The 17,158-nt window shown below is 39.0% G+C and overlaps 1 protein-coding gene and 1 long non-coding RNA gene across 2 annotated transcripts in view; both read right to left on the bottom strand.

Annotated features, from left to right (window-relative positions):
- LOC135085176 (nuclear pore complex protein Nup98-Nup96) overlaps positions 1-10,021 on the bottom strand; it is a 42,273-nt gene extending 32,252 nt beyond the window's left edge. The window contains exons 1-10 of the mRNA XM_063979929.1: positions 10,009-10,021; positions 9,262-9,462; positions 8,461-8,595; positions 7,957-8,093; positions 7,051-7,183; positions 6,554-6,640; positions 5,980-6,075; positions 3,476-3,613; positions 1,796-1,927; positions 1,253-1,343 (exon numbers count right to left, since the gene is read on the bottom strand). Of these exons, the coding sequence (XP_063835999.1) occupies positions 1,253-1,343; positions 1,796-1,927; positions 3,476-3,613; positions 5,980-6,075; positions 6,554-6,640; positions 7,051-7,183; positions 7,957-8,093; positions 8,461-8,595; positions 9,262-9,462; positions 10,009-10,021 (1,163 nt within the window). The remainder of the gene's footprint in view (positions 1-1,252; positions 1,344-1,795; positions 1,928-3,475; positions 3,614-5,979; positions 6,076-6,553; positions 6,641-7,050; positions 7,184-7,956; positions 8,094-8,460; positions 8,596-9,261; positions 9,463-10,008) is intronic.
- Positions 10,022-10,444: 423 nt separating this feature from the next.
- On the bottom strand, positions 10,445-12,671 carry LOC135085431 (uncharacterized). Its single transcript, XR_010260112.1, has 3 exons — positions 12,526-12,671; positions 11,186-11,312; positions 10,445-10,516 (listed from the first exon to the last, which is right to left on the bottom strand). It is a non-coding gene; the product is annotated as an uncharacterized LOC135085431 (long non-coding RNA).
- Between the last annotated feature and the right edge of the window lie 4,487 nt (positions 12,672-17,158).

Raw genomic sequence — 17,158 nt, 5'->3', positions numbered from 1 at the left:
TGCACTCATCAAGATGGCGCCACTGTAGAGTAAGGTCCTGTCAATCGCCAGGGGTGCCAACTGTTAAGTATAAAAACGATAGCCCTCATTGAGTCATTGCCTGAGCCATGGGAGCAGCACGGGAGGGGTGACATTGACATATTACCGTGACAGAGCATACAAATCTGACATCTCGCTCTCTTGATGTCCCAAAAACCCTCCCGTACCGCTCCCATGTCTCAGGCAGCGACTGAGTTAAGCGCTAGATCTACAGGATGCGTCGCGTGACGTCACGCTTATCGCCGACTTTTGTCTATAGGACGCCGCGTTCCACAGACAACTGTACAACAACCTAAACACAGTAGAATTTTTAAGGCTCCTCGCCCACGGCGATTTTTTGTAGCGATGCAGTAGCAATTCTGTCGCGCGTTTGCATCGATACAGTCGTAATGCGGTCGCTAGCTGTGTGCTGTCGCTGTAGCTGTGTTTTGTCGCGATGCAAACGCAATGAGGGCTATCGTTTTTATACTTAACAGTTGGCACCCCTGGCGATTGACAGGACCTTACTCTACAGTGGCGCCATCTTGATGAGTGCAAATGCGATAGTCCTCCTACCACTTTCGCGCTCACCAGTTGGTGCCACTGTCTTCGCTACTAGCAAGTGACAGGACCTTACTCTACAGTGGCGCAAACTGGTGAGCGCTAAAACGATAGCCCTCATTCAGTAACCTTCTCTCTCCGTTATCTTCCCGATGACGTCCGACAGAGTCGCGCGTTTGCATCGATGCAGTCGCGCTGCTGTAGCGCGTTCGTAGCGCGTTGGCATCGCTTCTGTGATCGCGTTAGTAGGCCCTGAGATAGGGCCCTTAATGTCTTGTGTAATTATAAATAATCAACTTGAAAAAATCGAACTGCTTAAAGCGGGAATCGAACACGTTCTTTCGCTTGCCGGGCGACTGCTCCTCCATCTGAGATATATAGGCCCAGAACAGACGGTGAAACGCAACTGCAATGAAACTGCAACTTTCTGATGATTCTGATGAATGAAACTGAAAGTTTCAAACTCGTCGCGTCATGAGTGGTCTCTCAACGGACGCTATGGCAGAAACTTAGATGCAACTCAAAAGTAACTAGCAGTTGCAGTTTCGTTGCAATTGCGTTTCACCGTCTGTTCTGGGCCTTAGACACAGGATGAACCACCTTGTGTAACTGTAATAAGAGTCATTTTGCAATAAAAATGTAAAGCCTGACGTGCTGTCGGGTAGGTACTTACTTGTTCAAACTGGTGTTGTTAGCGTTGATTCCGAGCCCGCCTAGAGACGAGTTATTGCCGAACATGTTACCGCCTAATCCGCTGTCTAGCCCTGTTCAATAAAAAGTTGTTAAATTTAGATTTAGATAATAGTAAAATAATGTAGGTTTTGTTTTTGACAGTAAAAGCATAGACGCGAGAGGGTATTATACAACCATAAAGCAAAAACTGGGTCTTGTACGGACGATTTTTATTTATTAATTAAAGGCATACACAACAGGTGACAATCAAGGGATACAATAGTATGTACAAATAACTGCAAATGAAAACTACAATTAGACAATGCTTAAATCTAGATTACAACCTAAAAGTGTGTACACCCATTATATTATAGTAACTTCAACTATTACACAATTCTTATGATTATTAATAAACATTCCGCCAACAAATCTATCTTTCGGTCTGTATTGTAATATACAGTTTTAATTCGAGATTTCGTAGCATCTGGGAATCGATCCTGTGACCTCTTTAGTCTAAAAAAGACCACAAGACTACTACACTTACCGGTTCTAAAGGTAGTGTTCTGCTGTGGGAACATAGAGCCGCCGCCGAGCCCAAACGTGGGCGCGCCCGGCTTGTTCTGTTGCCCAAACGTGTTCTGCGTGTTAGCGCCTAGCGTGCCAAGCCCGCCTGTGCCTGGAACAATACATACATTGTAAGTTAACCTAAAGGATACACATTCAGTAATAATAATATTATAAGTCAGTGCTTAAGTAAGTCAGTGTCTGAGGAATAGATGACCCACGCTGAACTGTCCCACCAAACTCAATGACAGGGGGGCGCTACCATCGTTCAACTATATGGTTTCCAACATGGCAAAAATCTGAACCAGCGATCCGGTATTGACGGTGGCGCCCCGCTGTCAATGTCATGCATAGGACAGTTCAGTATTTTGGAACTATACCTTAGCTACTCACTGATTTAAACGTCAGACCAATAATATTACTGTCATTCTTTTCTTCGGCGCCATATTCACGCCATACTTGAGACACCATATTGGCACAATATGTACATTAGATTGTCACGAATCCCACAACACAATTTGTGCACAATTTGTCACACCATATTGGCGCAATATTTACACTTTAATGACGCGATACTCACCGAGCGTCGGCTGCATATTGAAACTGAACGCCGGTTGCGCGGCGGCCGGCTTGCCGAAACTGGAGTTGATGCCGAACAACCCTTCACACTATCATCATCATTTCAGCCACAGGACGTCCACTGCTGAACATAGGCCTCCCCCAATGATTCCCACATCGCCCGGTTGGTAGCGGCCTGCATCCAGCTCCTTCCTGCTACCTTTATAAGGTCGTCGGTCCACCTTTTGGGTAGACGTCCGCTGCGTGGCCTCCACTCCAGAACCTTGCTGTGTTATGTGACTATGTACCCTGTGTTTTAATTAATAATTTAATAATATCAAAATATGTACACAGTAGCGCCATCTAGGCTGTACAAGTATTTGTCATTGCCACTGCGTCTTGCCTACCTTTTAAAAAGTTACGAATAAAATACTCTGCACTGGATAACGCATGTGTTTACTTTAATACCCTGTACATTTCCATTTCGGCTTGCTTATCCGTCGGGCTATGTCAGCGACTATAGTTCGTTTACGCAATATCCACACCATATTCACACAATACTCACCGAGGATGCCTTTGTGACGCTCTTTTAAAAAAGTGGCCTCCGCAGAATAACAGCGTGCTGTTCTGGGTCTACCTCAGAGCAGGACACAATGCTGAGCGGATGCCATTTTGGTCCAAGGCTAGTTTCCAAAAAAAATTTTTTAAGTCCGTCATGTTTAATATCAAAAAATATTGGACACATATATTTTTATTTGTCAATCTAACAAATAATTACATAGTTATGGTGCGTTGAAGTTCCGCACGACGTCACAACGTGCGGCACTTTTATGCACGCATTGACGTCACGGGCCTCTTCTTATGAACTTTGGCGCGCTTTATCTCTTTAAATTTTCATTAGTTTGAAAAAGTGAAAAATACGTGTAGAGTATTTTTTGATAAGTTAACTGACGGACTAATTAAAACTCTTGCTTTTTGACCCAGGAAACATCCCTATTTAATATGTTGGGCCAAATAAAGTATTTGCTTTTTTTCTTTCTTTCTCTTTCTTTGTCCAGCAGTGGACGTCATTTGGCTGAAACGAACGAACGAACGAACTCACCGAGCGTCGGCTGCGTATTGAAACTGAACGCCGGTTGTGCGGCGGCGGGCTTGCCGAAGGTAGAGTTAGCGCCGAACAGCCCGCCGGTCGGCGCCGCCGCCGCGCCGAAACCGCCGCCGGGGAGGGTTGAGCCGAACGCTGCGAAAAACAAATACAAATACAAATAATTTATTGAATTTAAAACATACATTAACATTTACACTTGTATACCTTAACTAATACAGAAACAAAAAACAAACTGTGAACATTTTTGCTGACTACCGTCAACACCGACAATATCACTCGTACGTCCATTCAACGGAGCAGCGGTCGGGCGTCATAGAAAAACATAATTTATTATTTATTTATAAAGGTAGTCAGCGTCAAATATAGTAGCCAATAAGACCGCAACACGTCTTTGGTACAATAAAATTGAACTATGGCTGTGTTATCAACTTTTTGGTTACTTTGGGTGTCACGAACTTTTTGACACTGACTGTACGTACACCTACAGCAAAACACAAGATATTCACAGTAAACATTAATAGAGTTTCAGTTTAAGCAATGTTTAATGGTATTAATTATTATTTAATCTTTAAAATAATCACTGAAACTAGAAACAAAAAAGATGCAAACGTTATACATTGGATGAAATTCGAAGAGTATGGCATTACAAAAAAAAACCATAACACATGCCCAAAATGCCCATATACTGAATAGTATGGATGGGACGCTGCTTAGTTACATCATGTATAGTAACGTCACAAGATTATAAATGTCCAAATTGCAAGTTTTCTAGAGATTTTTAGAAAAAGAAAAGCAAATAGTGAGCCTTCTAAATATTTGAAAAGTTTAAAATATAAATGTTTGTTGCTTAATTGATTTTTAGATGAAACTTCAGATTTTTTTATACATCAGAATGACATACAAGATTCGCGAAGCTATACTTACGAGCAAAAGTATGGAATCACGCTCTTAGTTTCGTTCCGACCGATCTGAAGAACTCAGTAATTATTTATGTATCTATGGTATCAAGTAAAAATTTATAATATAACCCTAAACAGTTATCATTTTTAATTTAATCTTCATAAAAAGGTCTAAAGATCACTTGAAATGAATAGGATGATTCCATACTTTTGCTCTCGAGTGTAGTGGAATCTTACTAATATTATAAATGGAAAAGTTTGTATGGATGTCTGGATGTCAACATGTTTATTACTCTTACACGCAAAAACTACTGAACGGATTTTGATGAAACTTTACAGTATTATTGCTTATTACCCAGAATAACAATAGGCTTTTTGACGAGATGTGACAAAATAAATTTTATGCGAGTGAAGCCTTTAGTAATTAAATAAATAAATGTCCAACTCACCCGGAGCGGCGGCGCCGAACGCCGGTGCTGTGGTCGCCGGTTTATTCTGGAACAGGCCGCCGCCGGATCCGAAGGCGCCGAAGCCGGACGTCGCCGGCGCGCCGAAACCAGTCGTCGCCGGTTTCGCGCCGAATAGCCCGCCGGACTAGAGGATAAATTACAATGGTTATATCACTGCTTATAAAAGAAACCAAATCAAAATCAACCCATTTTAAAATATTTCATTGTGAAATATTAAATTGTGGCAACATTTTCTTCTTACAAGTGATTTCGGATACTGTTGACTTTATTTCTAAGCAATATAAGGTTAGGTTAATTGGAGGAAAATGCCGAAAGGCATTAAGTCCGCCTTATGTACACCGTTCTATGTGCATAAATAAATATATCCAACAGACTTAGACACGATATGTAATTAAATTAGTTAACCACATAGGTATTAATAGATACTATTTTCGAACACATAATGGGACGTTTATGAGCTCTAAAGGAAAAAGTTACTGATAAAAGAGCGCAAGTACGAATAGTAGACATGTTTACAATTTCAACTCAAATCAAACTCTTTTCGCTAAAAATAAATAATGATCTGTATAAAAATTTACATGCAACAAAATTAAAGTACCTGATTCTGTGTGTTGGTGCCGAAGCCGAAGGCCGAAGAGGTGTTGGTGCCGAAAGTCGGCGCCTGCGTCGTCGTCGCGCCGAAAAGGCCTGTGCCTGATAACAATACATTAAATAGTTAGTAAAATTGGATCTTATTGTTATACAATCAGCGTCAAATAGTTTGTGACACCCAAAGCAGCCAAAAATTTTGTAACATGTCTTTGTTACAATTGAAATAAGGCTGTGTTGTAAATTTTTTTACCAAACGAACTATTTGACGCTGACTATATCTGACGAGCATTCGCACATTGCATTGTAATGCTCGGTTCTCTTCTTCTTTCACTGATGTATAGCTACTCATATTGTACATATTTAAGGTGCGCGCTATAATGGTCGGTTTTCCTTTCTCACTGATGTAATGCTCGAATCCGTAACGTTACTTTATACCCGAATCCTCCAGTGAAGAAGCACCTTTATTTTCAATGTTATTTGGCTTTATTTGTTACTAAAAACTGCCAGTTTCTATCGGCGTGGACTATAATATACTCACTTGGAGCTGGAGTGGCGCCGAATGCCGGTTTGTTGGCGCCGAATAACCCCGTAGTACTGGTTGTGTTGGCCGCGTTACCGCCGAAAGAAAATGTGCCTGTAACAAAAGAAAATTTTATCATCAGGTATTCACAAACGATGCTTGCTTAAGTGAAGCAGCAAATCGAACGTACAGCGTTTTATAGATTGGTTCGTCACCCCGGTGATTGGTTCGTCACCCTGTGCGTCCACGCGCACTGTGAGACTTCATAGTAATGTTAGTCTACACTACAAAAGGACGACCCTCTTTTAAGTTACCAGACGGAAAAGGAGGATAAAACTTGCAAGTTTTAACACAGTACGTTTACCGAAATGTCGTCTCCCTTTAATATTTATTCCATTTGTAGTGGTTTCGCACTAGATCCGATTTCTCAAGTTATTTTTCTAGAATCGTATTTCGAAGGATTCGGAGCGGACGTAGTGCGAATCCACTCTAGTCTATTTCAATGTAAATAAAAAAATTCTGAAGTTCGGAGAAATCTTTTCCTTTTTTGAAGTCAGGTAAAGTAAATAATGAAAAAAATTATAAGTCTCACTAGTTTGTCCGAAGCCGCCGCTGGTCCCAAGCGCAGGCGCGCCGAAAACGCTCGATGCTGTAGTGGCGGCTGGTTGCCCGAACGACGCTGTAACAAAACGCATTTTAAGTGACTGGGCTTATGGTTCCTTTTCATTAGACGAAACGTCATGAAAGTCATCTTAACTTCCGAATATGGGCATTTAAAAATTGACGATTTATGGGTGGTGGGATAACATCTGGTTAAAAACAATTTTCCTTAAAGAAACCATGCTCTGAATGTTCTCTCGCATGTCACAATCGACCAGCGCAAAGTGAATGCGGTCTGACAGACCTTCAGGCTGGGTTGCACCATCTTAACTTGACTTTAACAAACGTCAATAAACTGTCAAACTTTATACAAAATACACCGGTTATCGTTATAGTTGCGGTTAAAGTTAGCCTCTTAAACACCATGCGACGTCGAAATCTAACTCGTCAGTGGTTCACCATCATTGTTGGATGGAGGCGTGCACTTACCGGCGCCGCCGAACAGCGGCTTGGTGTCGGCGGCGGGCGCGCCGAAGCCGCCGAACACGCCGCCGGTCGCGCCCTTGCGGCCCGCCGTGTAGTCTTCTAGGCGAAGCTCTTCTAAGGATTTGTTCTCATATTCCTGGTGGACAACAGAATACATTTGTTAATTTAGTTACATTAATAAAAAAAATACTTGGCACCTGTAAGTGCTCTTTAGGAGCCAATACAGATAAAATTCAATATAATAAGTACATAAATGTTAACAGCATTGTTGTGTTCCAACAGTTAGAGGTAAGATAGCCAGTTCCACCGTGGTTGAAGATTCCGGGTGAAGCTCGCTTCCACCTTCGGCCTGATCGTCACTTACCATCAGGTGAGATACAGGCCAAGAGCTTCCTCGTTGTAGATTAAAAATAAAAAATATTACTGACATATTTTTAAGAGCTGTCAAAACGCGACTCCCATAGATTTTGTAGTGCAAAATCGTCACTTCGACAACTTAATTGATTAACCTAAAAAGCTAAGAAAAAATGGGAACTATTGATGAATGGTGATGACACTATTCTGGTGTCATCTGGCCTGTTCCAGACTATATTCGCACGATTGCTGGACAGTTTATTTACATTTGCATCAAATGCTAATCAGAACCACGGGAATAGTCCCACCTCTCGTTCCCACCACTGCAACTCCTGTGTAGCCAGGATCTACAGCTTGACAGCCAATAACCCAACCAATGAAGGTCAAGTTTGCCCCGGGGAAATGTTAAACTGTCATTGGACCCGCTACGAAATTAATCAGAAGAACATAGGAGTTCAAAATTAAGGTTCGACTTCCATCCATTGCAAAGCGGATGACAGGTGACAAACAATCAGAACCACTCAGAAACTCTTTCTCTCTATCTGTGACTGTTACCTTCATGCAAGTGATGCAGTGGTGCTTGATGCTGATGTTCTGTGATGTGCCGCTCTTGACGACCACATCTGTGCCCACCACCGGGTTGTATTTCACGTGCCCCGTGCCTGTAGCGGTTTGTTGCTGCCCGAACGCGCCTGGGGAGAAATAAATAAGTAATTTCCAAAGCAATAACATACAAATATTAATAAACTAGTTGTTTATATAACCACTCACACAAACATCAAATCACACTCGGCAATAATGTGACTTTCTATTGGTGAAAGAATTTTTAAATTCAATTCAATAGATCTCGAGATAACGCCTTACAATTAAAATTCAACAAATATACAAAGACACAAACTTTGCCACTTTATAAGTTTAGGACAGATAGGGGCGGAGCAGTAAAGAAAAATGTTGCAAAAACGGGTAATATTATTTAAACTTTTTTCACGTTCAGTTAGTGTTTTTATAACATAGCTAAGAACAAAATATATTTCTCATACACAACACAAGAAAACTCACTAGTGTTGTTGAACAGTCCCCCGCCGGTCATAGAGTTGTTCTGCTGGCCGAACAACCCAGTTCCGGCGGCCGGCGTGGAGCCGAACAGCCCGCCGGTCGCCGGCGCCGCCGTAGATGTGCTGCCGAAGCCGAAACCTGCAGAGAAAATAATTTATTTTCTTTAGGTTAGCTCTTAGAGCTCTTTCATATTATAAGAAGTTATGAGCTGGACATTTTTCGTGAGTTTGCAAGACCGACGACCACATAAAGGCAGCAGGAAGGCGCTGGATGCAGGCCGCTACCAACCGGGCGATGTGGAAATCATTGGTCGAGGCCTATGTTCAGCAGTGGAGTAACTTGCTTCTGAATGTATTGTAACTTCCTACTTTTTTACACTTTTAAACTGACAACTGGCAGACTGAGTTTATCGCGGCGCTTCTTCTCAGCACTTGCCAAATGTTTGTCTCGAAGCGCTGGTAGGGCAAAAAAATAATGAGACATGTATAGGCTCCTTGGGTATTTGACGATTTGTAAGTACTAATTTAATTAGTTTATACAAATAAAGATTTGTTTTTATGAAAGACTAGCTTTCCGCCCGCGGCTTCGCCCGCGTGGACTACATATTTTTTTCCAAAATAAAATGTAGCCTATGTTACTTGTGGAAAATGTAGCTTTCGAATTGTGAAAGAATTTTAAAAAACGGTCCAGTAGTTTTTGAGTCTATTCATTACAACCAAACAAACATACAAACAAAGTTTTCCTCTTTATAATATTAGTGTAGAAAAATGAAATAAATAAAATGTAGTTCCGTACTTTGCGTACCTGCAGGCTTCGCGCCGAAAGCCGAGGTGTTCTGCGTGTTCCCGAACAAGCCCGTGCTCGTGTTCGCGCCGAACAGCCCGCCGCCGGACGTGCTCGCGCCGAAGCCGAACCCGCCGGTCGCGCCGCCGAACGCCGGCGCCGAGGTCGAGGCGGCGGTGTTGCCGAATAGCCCGCCGGATGTCGTGGACGAGCCGAAGAGGCCTGTTAAATGAATGAATGATGAAATTATATCCGCGCCACTTTATAAATTAAAGGAGTCACAATTTTACTTTTATATTAACACAATGTTTATCAAGTGCACATATCAAGTGATTATAAAAGTCAAGATTTATTAGTTTTTGCAAAAAAGAGGTGTATTCCAAACTATTTTTCATAAATTTTAATAAAAACATCGTTACAAGGAAGTTGTGTGTTTGAAAACTGTGCATTTTTAATTTCTATGTATCTGCAGTCACACTTTATATTAAACCAGTTGAAATCAGAAATCAAAAATCAGAAATATTTATTTGCTTTTACATGGTTTTACAAGATATTATTATTACAATTGGCATGTCCACATGTTGACTTAATTAGTCATGCAAATATTGAAAAAAAAAATGTAAGTACAAAAGAACAATAATAAATTACAGCAATTCAGGATTGTTATTACAATGGATTATATTAACATGCTTTACAATAAATAATTCTAGTCGAGAAAATTAAATAGTCTGTTAATCATAATAATTTGTCGTCAAAGTATTCTTGTACTGAGTAATAGCATTTATTCAAAAGCCAGATATGCTACTTTTTTTTTACTTTTTTTTGAGGTCGAGGTTTAGTTAGAAATCTAATAAAATGAGTATTGGCAATAATCTTACATTTCCCAATCAACCAAACTATCAAAATGTTCATCAAGGTAGGTAACTCAGAAATAAATAAAATGCTTTTAGAATATTTCAATCTTAGCTACATAGTTATTGCAACTCACGAAGGCAACTGAGCTTTACTTGTGTGTGTAAGTGTACATGCACATAACGATAGTGTAATGTCTGTCAAAACTTTTGAAAACGAACTACAGAGAGCCACCACATATGTAAAGCTCACTCGCCTTCGTGAATTGCAACAACTATAATATGTCTGTACTCACCGCCACCAGTGGCGGGTTGCGGCGTGGCGGCGGCGCCGAAAGCCGGCGGCGCGCCGAACGCGCTCCCGCCGGTCGCCGGTTTAAACCCGCTGAACGGCGACGCCGTGCTCGTTCCGGCGTTGAACGAGCCTGTGAGAGAAAATATTGTTGAGCAAAGATTTACATAAAAAGTCCGTTACCACAAGACTGAAAAGATGGCAAATACTACAGTTGGACCAAAGATGCTAGTGGCTTGGACTGAATATTGGAAGGCTGGACTAGATTGCTACGTGAATGAGTGAAGACAGAGGGAGGGAATTTACTGAAATCATAAGAAGACAAAAAAGCAAGACAAAACATCTGATTATGACCCAAGTCGATTGCAGATATAAAAAGGAGAAAAAAAAAGTCTGTTGTAAAAGAAATTTTCAACGTCAATAACTGGCGAGAAGTGACACAGAAGAAACCAGAGTGGAGATTTTTATTGTCGAAAGCCAAAACTCATTTTGGGTCGCCATCTTGTTTAGTTCAAAATAAAAATTATAATATGTTGCATTTAGGCTTTTAAAAACCACCACTGCTTCAAGACAATAATTTGGGCCAATGCTGAGAAGAAACAGTGTAAGAAATTCAGTCACTATTGTCAGCTTCTTTTTCAAAGATTTCAGCTTTTTTCCTTTGCAAATGTAATTCCATTATGGTTCTTGTACATTATTCTTTTCCTTAATAAAGAATTGTGTCCATTGTAATTTGTAAAGAAAATGTAAATATTCTACTGTTGAAATTGTTACATAAAAAAGCATAATATCAAAATCTTACCGAACGTCGACGTGTTGGTGCTACCAAACGCTGGTTTCTGGAACATTTTGCTGGACTTCCTCGGTTGCCGATGTACACAAACTCACTGTCTGCTTCTCTTGTCAAACAAGTCCCACCATGTTGATTCCTGTCGAAAATATTATACTTTTATGTATTTTATAATGTATTGTATATTAAAAAGCACACTTGTAGCAGTAAGCAGTGATGTATAAATGTTACACAAGTGCACTGATGTATTCTATAAAATACTTGTTAAGAACTTAAAAAATGAGAAATATTATGATATTGTTACTGTAAAAGCCCATATTAAACCAGTAAATCTTAGGTTTTGTTAGAAAATATTCTAGAATTTTTGTTAATATGAGTCAATAATTATGTGTTGATTATTCTACCACATTATCCATTTTGTTTACACATTATAGTTTTTAAACTGACCCAATAAAACCTTTTTAGTGAATTATTCTTTGTTATTCTTATAAAAATACTGTATCGGCACAAATATGAAGATAATTACTTGCTATTGTGTTGTTTTGATACAATTTACACTGATTAAATAATCACACAACTTTGTTTACAATATTTGAGTATAAACTGACCAATGGTGAGCAGAGAAAGTGCACTTATAGCTATGTAGCATTGATTAGTAAGAGGGTAGGATGTTACACAATGTTTATGATGAATTTCATAAAATTTCTAGGTCAAGCCAACTGCTTTTGCTGATACAGTATTTTTTTAGTTCTAAACTAGGTATACATCCGATTCTATGGAAAATTTGACTTTTTTAGATAATATCTAAAAAGATAGAGATGAATAGCAATCTGTAAAGGCTTTTACGGAGTTTTTGCAATGAAATAACGTGGTGAAACAAGGAAAAATGAGTCAATTAAGTATATAAATATAACCTATATATAAATACCACAACATACACTGTTACGCAATATAAACAAACAAACTGACAGCAGATTGTAGTAGTACAAAGATTTATAAGGATTTGGTAATAATTTTAAAGATAAAATTTGAGAAATATCACGAGAATTTTTAGGTACGCCAAAATATCTGACTGACGTATAATCCAACTAGTTTTGGTACGCGCATGGCTAACTTCAACTTTCAAATTCTGCATAGCTTGCAATTATTGCATTTAGTACAAATAAAATATACATCAGTGTCATGTAAATGTGATTAAAAATACTTAATATAGTAGAAAATAAGAAGTAAATTAATCATGTTTTTAGTACTGTATTCAAAATGCAATGCGAAACGGTTAAGAATTTGAAATCTCCGTAATTTAGCAGGTTAGCCTACATTGAAATGTTGATTGAATTATTTGCAAAACTTACCCAAAACGACAAAGCCAAAGTTGGCGATATTTGCTGGAACTTTATTCTCCGTCAAAAACACTCACGAAATCACTTGAATATTCACGTATCAGCACAAAATAGAAGATAAAACCACACGTGAAACTTGCGCACACAACAACCGCGAACGAATGAACAAACAAGTGATGTGAATGAATGATTGATTGAGGAATGACACATGTCAAAGCAAGTGAATGACCGACCGATTGTAGATAGATCCATATCTGTGGTAGATAGTGATGGGTAAATGTTTACTTTATTACGATTTCAATTGATTGGAAGTCTAGATTTCTTATAATAAATAAATAAACTAAACAGAGTGAAACCTTATAATTACCTACATCATGCATTCTTTTTAATCATAGTATTATCATATTTTTAACCGCAAATGAAGAAGCAAAAAAAAATTTATTCAGTTCGTTCACCAAATCCCCTTAACGTGGGAACATATTTTTTTAACTAATGCGCTACCGGTAATAAAATGACCAAGTTATTTGTATAGGTTACATAAAACTTTTTGTTATCGCTAAAGATTATTGAAAATATCGGTATCGCATTCACTTAGCTAAAATAAAATACATTTCACACACAATACTTTTAAGCGAGTTACTCATGTTGCCATAAAACAATGTTGTGTTTCTTGAGTTGGCTTATAACGCTATGTAAGTTGTTTAAAACAATTAAATAGAGCTAAAAACATGCCAATTAGGGTATTTCATTAATATCTTACGTTTCATAGATAGCATCAACATCATTTCAGCCATAGGACATCCATTGCTAAACATAGAACTCCCCCAATATCAGCTAATGATAGTTAGGGCGCTAATAAAATTAAGACAATTTTTCTTCAGATGCACCTATGTTCGTAACCAGCGTCAGCGTAAACATAGACGGAGTCATAGATCTTGGCCCCAAATGGAACTACGAGTACAAAATAAAATCTTCCGAAACATTCCCTACCACTGAACCCACAGAACCGTTCACGGTCGCTCCCGATTTCTTCAGAGGAATCTCTAAGAAAAAAGAGAAGAAGAGAAAAAAGAACGCAACGCCAGCAGCTGACATCAACCCAGATTCACTAATAACAAAATACTCGCATCGTTTCAAGCCAAAAAGCATCTATGATAGGCCTCACTCCGTGAAAGACGACTCCAAAATCAACGAGTTCACTTATCACGTCTACAGGCAGTCGATGAAAGTGTTCGACGAAATCAAGAAGAAAGTAGATCCGTCGATTCAACACAAAGTGCAATTCCTAGCGCGGAGCTACGACGACAAATTCCGTGAGTTCGTCAACGAAACATTGCACCAAAAAATCAAAACGCGTCTAGGATCCGAGCGGGTTGTATTAAATATCATTGATACATCGAATCGGCTGTTGAAACGACTTGTAAACTATTTTATTGGGGACATGAACAAGGAAGGAATTCAAAGAAACAATATGGCAGCAGCCAATGTGCTTCAGAAAGAAGTCGAGAGAGAATCTGTACTGGAGTTAAAGCATGCGTGCAGTAAATTTTCCATTTGCAGAAACTCTAATGGATTTAGCGAATTTATGATCGATGTGTTCACGATTATCGCTAAGAACGACGATGCAAAAATCAAGCAAGCAGCCGACGCGCTCACTGAAGTTATGAAGAACACGGACTTCAGCAAAGTTATGGACTGGAATACAAGGAAAAAGTTTATGAAAAAGATTGAGGAAATTGAATCTCTAGACCCGCTCATGTTGAAAGCTATGTTCTGGATCGCAATAAACGCCTTTTCAATGAAAAATAAGCCACTCAACGTCATGGATGATGATACCGGACAAATTAATAAAACCATAGCTTTCTTAGAAATTATACATGAATTAGATAAGAAATTGCCAGCGAACGATGAGAATGTGCTTGAATGGAATGACATCAAAACCAGTTTGACTGCTTGGAGTCACGGGACCAGACACGACATTTTGGAAATAATGCAAGGATTAGTGACTTTCTTTAAGAAAAAAGGAATTGATAAGTTAGATAGTAAAACCGCACTTAATTTTAATGATAAATTAAGTATGGTTCTAACATAATGTCTTAACTTAAGAATAAATGTGATAGGTAAGTTAAGATACGCAGCAGCACCAGTATCACCGTAAGCAGATAGATGAATAATAAATAATTTATTTTTAAGTAGACCCCTACCTATTTGGTACCCAGTCCAAAGAAAAAATTATCAGTTGTGGTGTTTGGTAATACGCCACCTTTTATTTCTATTTAGTTTTACTACTCGACAATAGATGGCGTTGAACTAGTTAGCTTCACGAGTAGTAGTGATGCTTCTTCCACACTGTACATTTAATTTCAAATAACTAAGTTAGATGGCGTTAAATACAAAAGCGTTATACACCGCCCATTACCTTGCTTCCCTCGTCCATTGAAAATTCTATTTTCCATTTGCTAATTAAATTAAGCTAAATTGAAGCTGTGTACTATCTCTAAATAAATAATAATAAATAAAATCAAAATCAAAAATATTTATTCAGTTTAGACCACAAGTGGCACTTATGAACGTCAAAATATAGTAAATACACTCGCGAGCAAAAGTATGGAATCACTTACATGAAGTTGTTTCCACGCGATCTTGTTTACTAACGAATTTGTTAGGAACAAAAAAAGTGGCACCATTTTAAAGATTATACTTTTATCTTTAAATTGATACCAAATTCATTTAAATCACACCAGTATTTAAAAAGATATCCCGGCTGATGTGGAGAAGTAACGAAAAAGACATGTATGAACTGTTTGATACGTCGCGATTTGCGGCCTATTTACTATTTACCCACTATAAAAGCACGCGTTTTCGGATTTTTGCTTTCACACGTTGATTCATACACATCTCCGCTTCATTTGACACTTTACCTGGGATTCTACACCTTCAGAAGCAGCACAAATCGTTGCACTATTGCAAGAAGGGCTCAGCCAGCGGGCTGTCGCACGTCAGCGCCACATAAGCCAGTCCTGGGTTTCGAAAGTTTTAAGACGCTTTCGGGAGACTGGTGGCGTTATCCCGAGACTAAGTTCTGAACAGCGCCGGCGCACATCGCAGAGGGAAGACCGTTTTTTCATGTCAACCTCTCTATGAAATCGTCATTTGACTGGAATCGACGTCCAGTAAGAGTTCAGAAATGTTCGTAGGATAGCTGTTAGCGAGTAGACAGTTTGTCTAAGACATAAGCAATAGAATTTAACTCCAAAAAGGCCTGCCACAGGCTCGAAACTGACGGCAGGTCACCGATAAGCACGCTTTCAATTTGCTCGTACACATCTCGATGTTAAGTCGAGCAAGCCACCCCCATAAGCCACTGTTTCAGCGAACCAGCACTGCACAAATCGCTCCTCAGGCCACCTATAAACCCGACCTCTTCGACTGCTGCCCTGCAAACACAGTTTGCATTCATCGGAGAACAGAACTCGCCTCCATTACTCGCCTTCCAATCGAGATGTGTACGAGCAAATTGAAAGGGTGCTTATCGGTGACCTGCCGTCAGTTTCGAGCCTGTGGCAGGCCTTTTTGGAGTCAAATTCTATTGCTTATATGGGTCATTCCATAAAAATCTGTATATTTTCGACGTCATTTTGTCCGTAACTTTTTTAAGATGCTTTTGAATACTTTATTAGTGTAAATTATAGTTTATTAATTAATTATGTTATGTCTAAAAGGGCCAGTCACTTTATGCTTTATTTTAGGAGAAATTGAGAATGTTACTAGGTATGCAAAATCACTTGAAACCTATGTTACAGTTAAGCTTTTACATTTACAAATACATTAGTTTTTATTTCATTCAAAAATACCCAGTAGTTATGATTTTATAGGCATTCAAAGTTCGCTTAAATATTGAGTCCCGCCGACGGTCACGTGACCCCGTGTGACGTACATTCACAGCGTCCGCTCACTAGAAAACGGATATAAACATACTTAAATATTTTTTTTTTGTAAATACAAACTTATTATACATATTAACACCCAGACCCATCACAGAAATTAAAATTGAACCAAACCCAAACTTGATGCGATTGTGTCGTTTTATTGCGAATTACCTTCCAGCTCCATCATTAGACCCCGATTACTATATAGAATTAAAATACTCATCAATACAAAACGAACGAGCCCAAACTCGATGCATTTAAGTCGTTTTATTATAGAGTTCCTATGGCCACCTTCCAGCTCCATCATCAGATCTGCTCCATGTCATCATAATATTGCATGGTCATCCAAATCACATGTGTTTGCGAAATTTCAGCTTAATCGGTTGCCTGGAAGTGGGTCTTAATTCAGTTTGCAAGATTCCACCCATACAAATATGAGCCAGTCGTTGTAATATGACGTCACGCGCATAAAATGGCGGGCCGGCCGCCGCCCGCACTTTTAAAATTTAATATCTTGGAAAGTAATTGACGTATCGAAATAATTCTTTCACGTGTATTTTTTATTTTTAACAGAGAATACAGAAAGCTAAAAAACAAAATTAGTGAACATTCTTCATTATAATTTTCAATTTTTTCATACTACATTACTCCTATATGACTTCTAATAAAGTATAAAACTTATAACCTTAACATTTATAGATAAGTTAATATACATA

The sequence above is a fragment of the Ostrinia nubilalis genome, chromosome 28, assembly GCF_963855985.1.
Source record: "Ostrinia nubilalis chromosome 28, ilOstNubi1.1, whole genome shotgun sequence".
Taxonomy (NCBI): domain Eukaryota; kingdom Metazoa; phylum Arthropoda; class Insecta; order Lepidoptera; family Crambidae; genus Ostrinia; species Ostrinia nubilalis.
The sequence above is the reverse complement of the archived record's forward strand: the minus strand, read 5'-3'. Positions and strand labels throughout refer to the sequence as shown.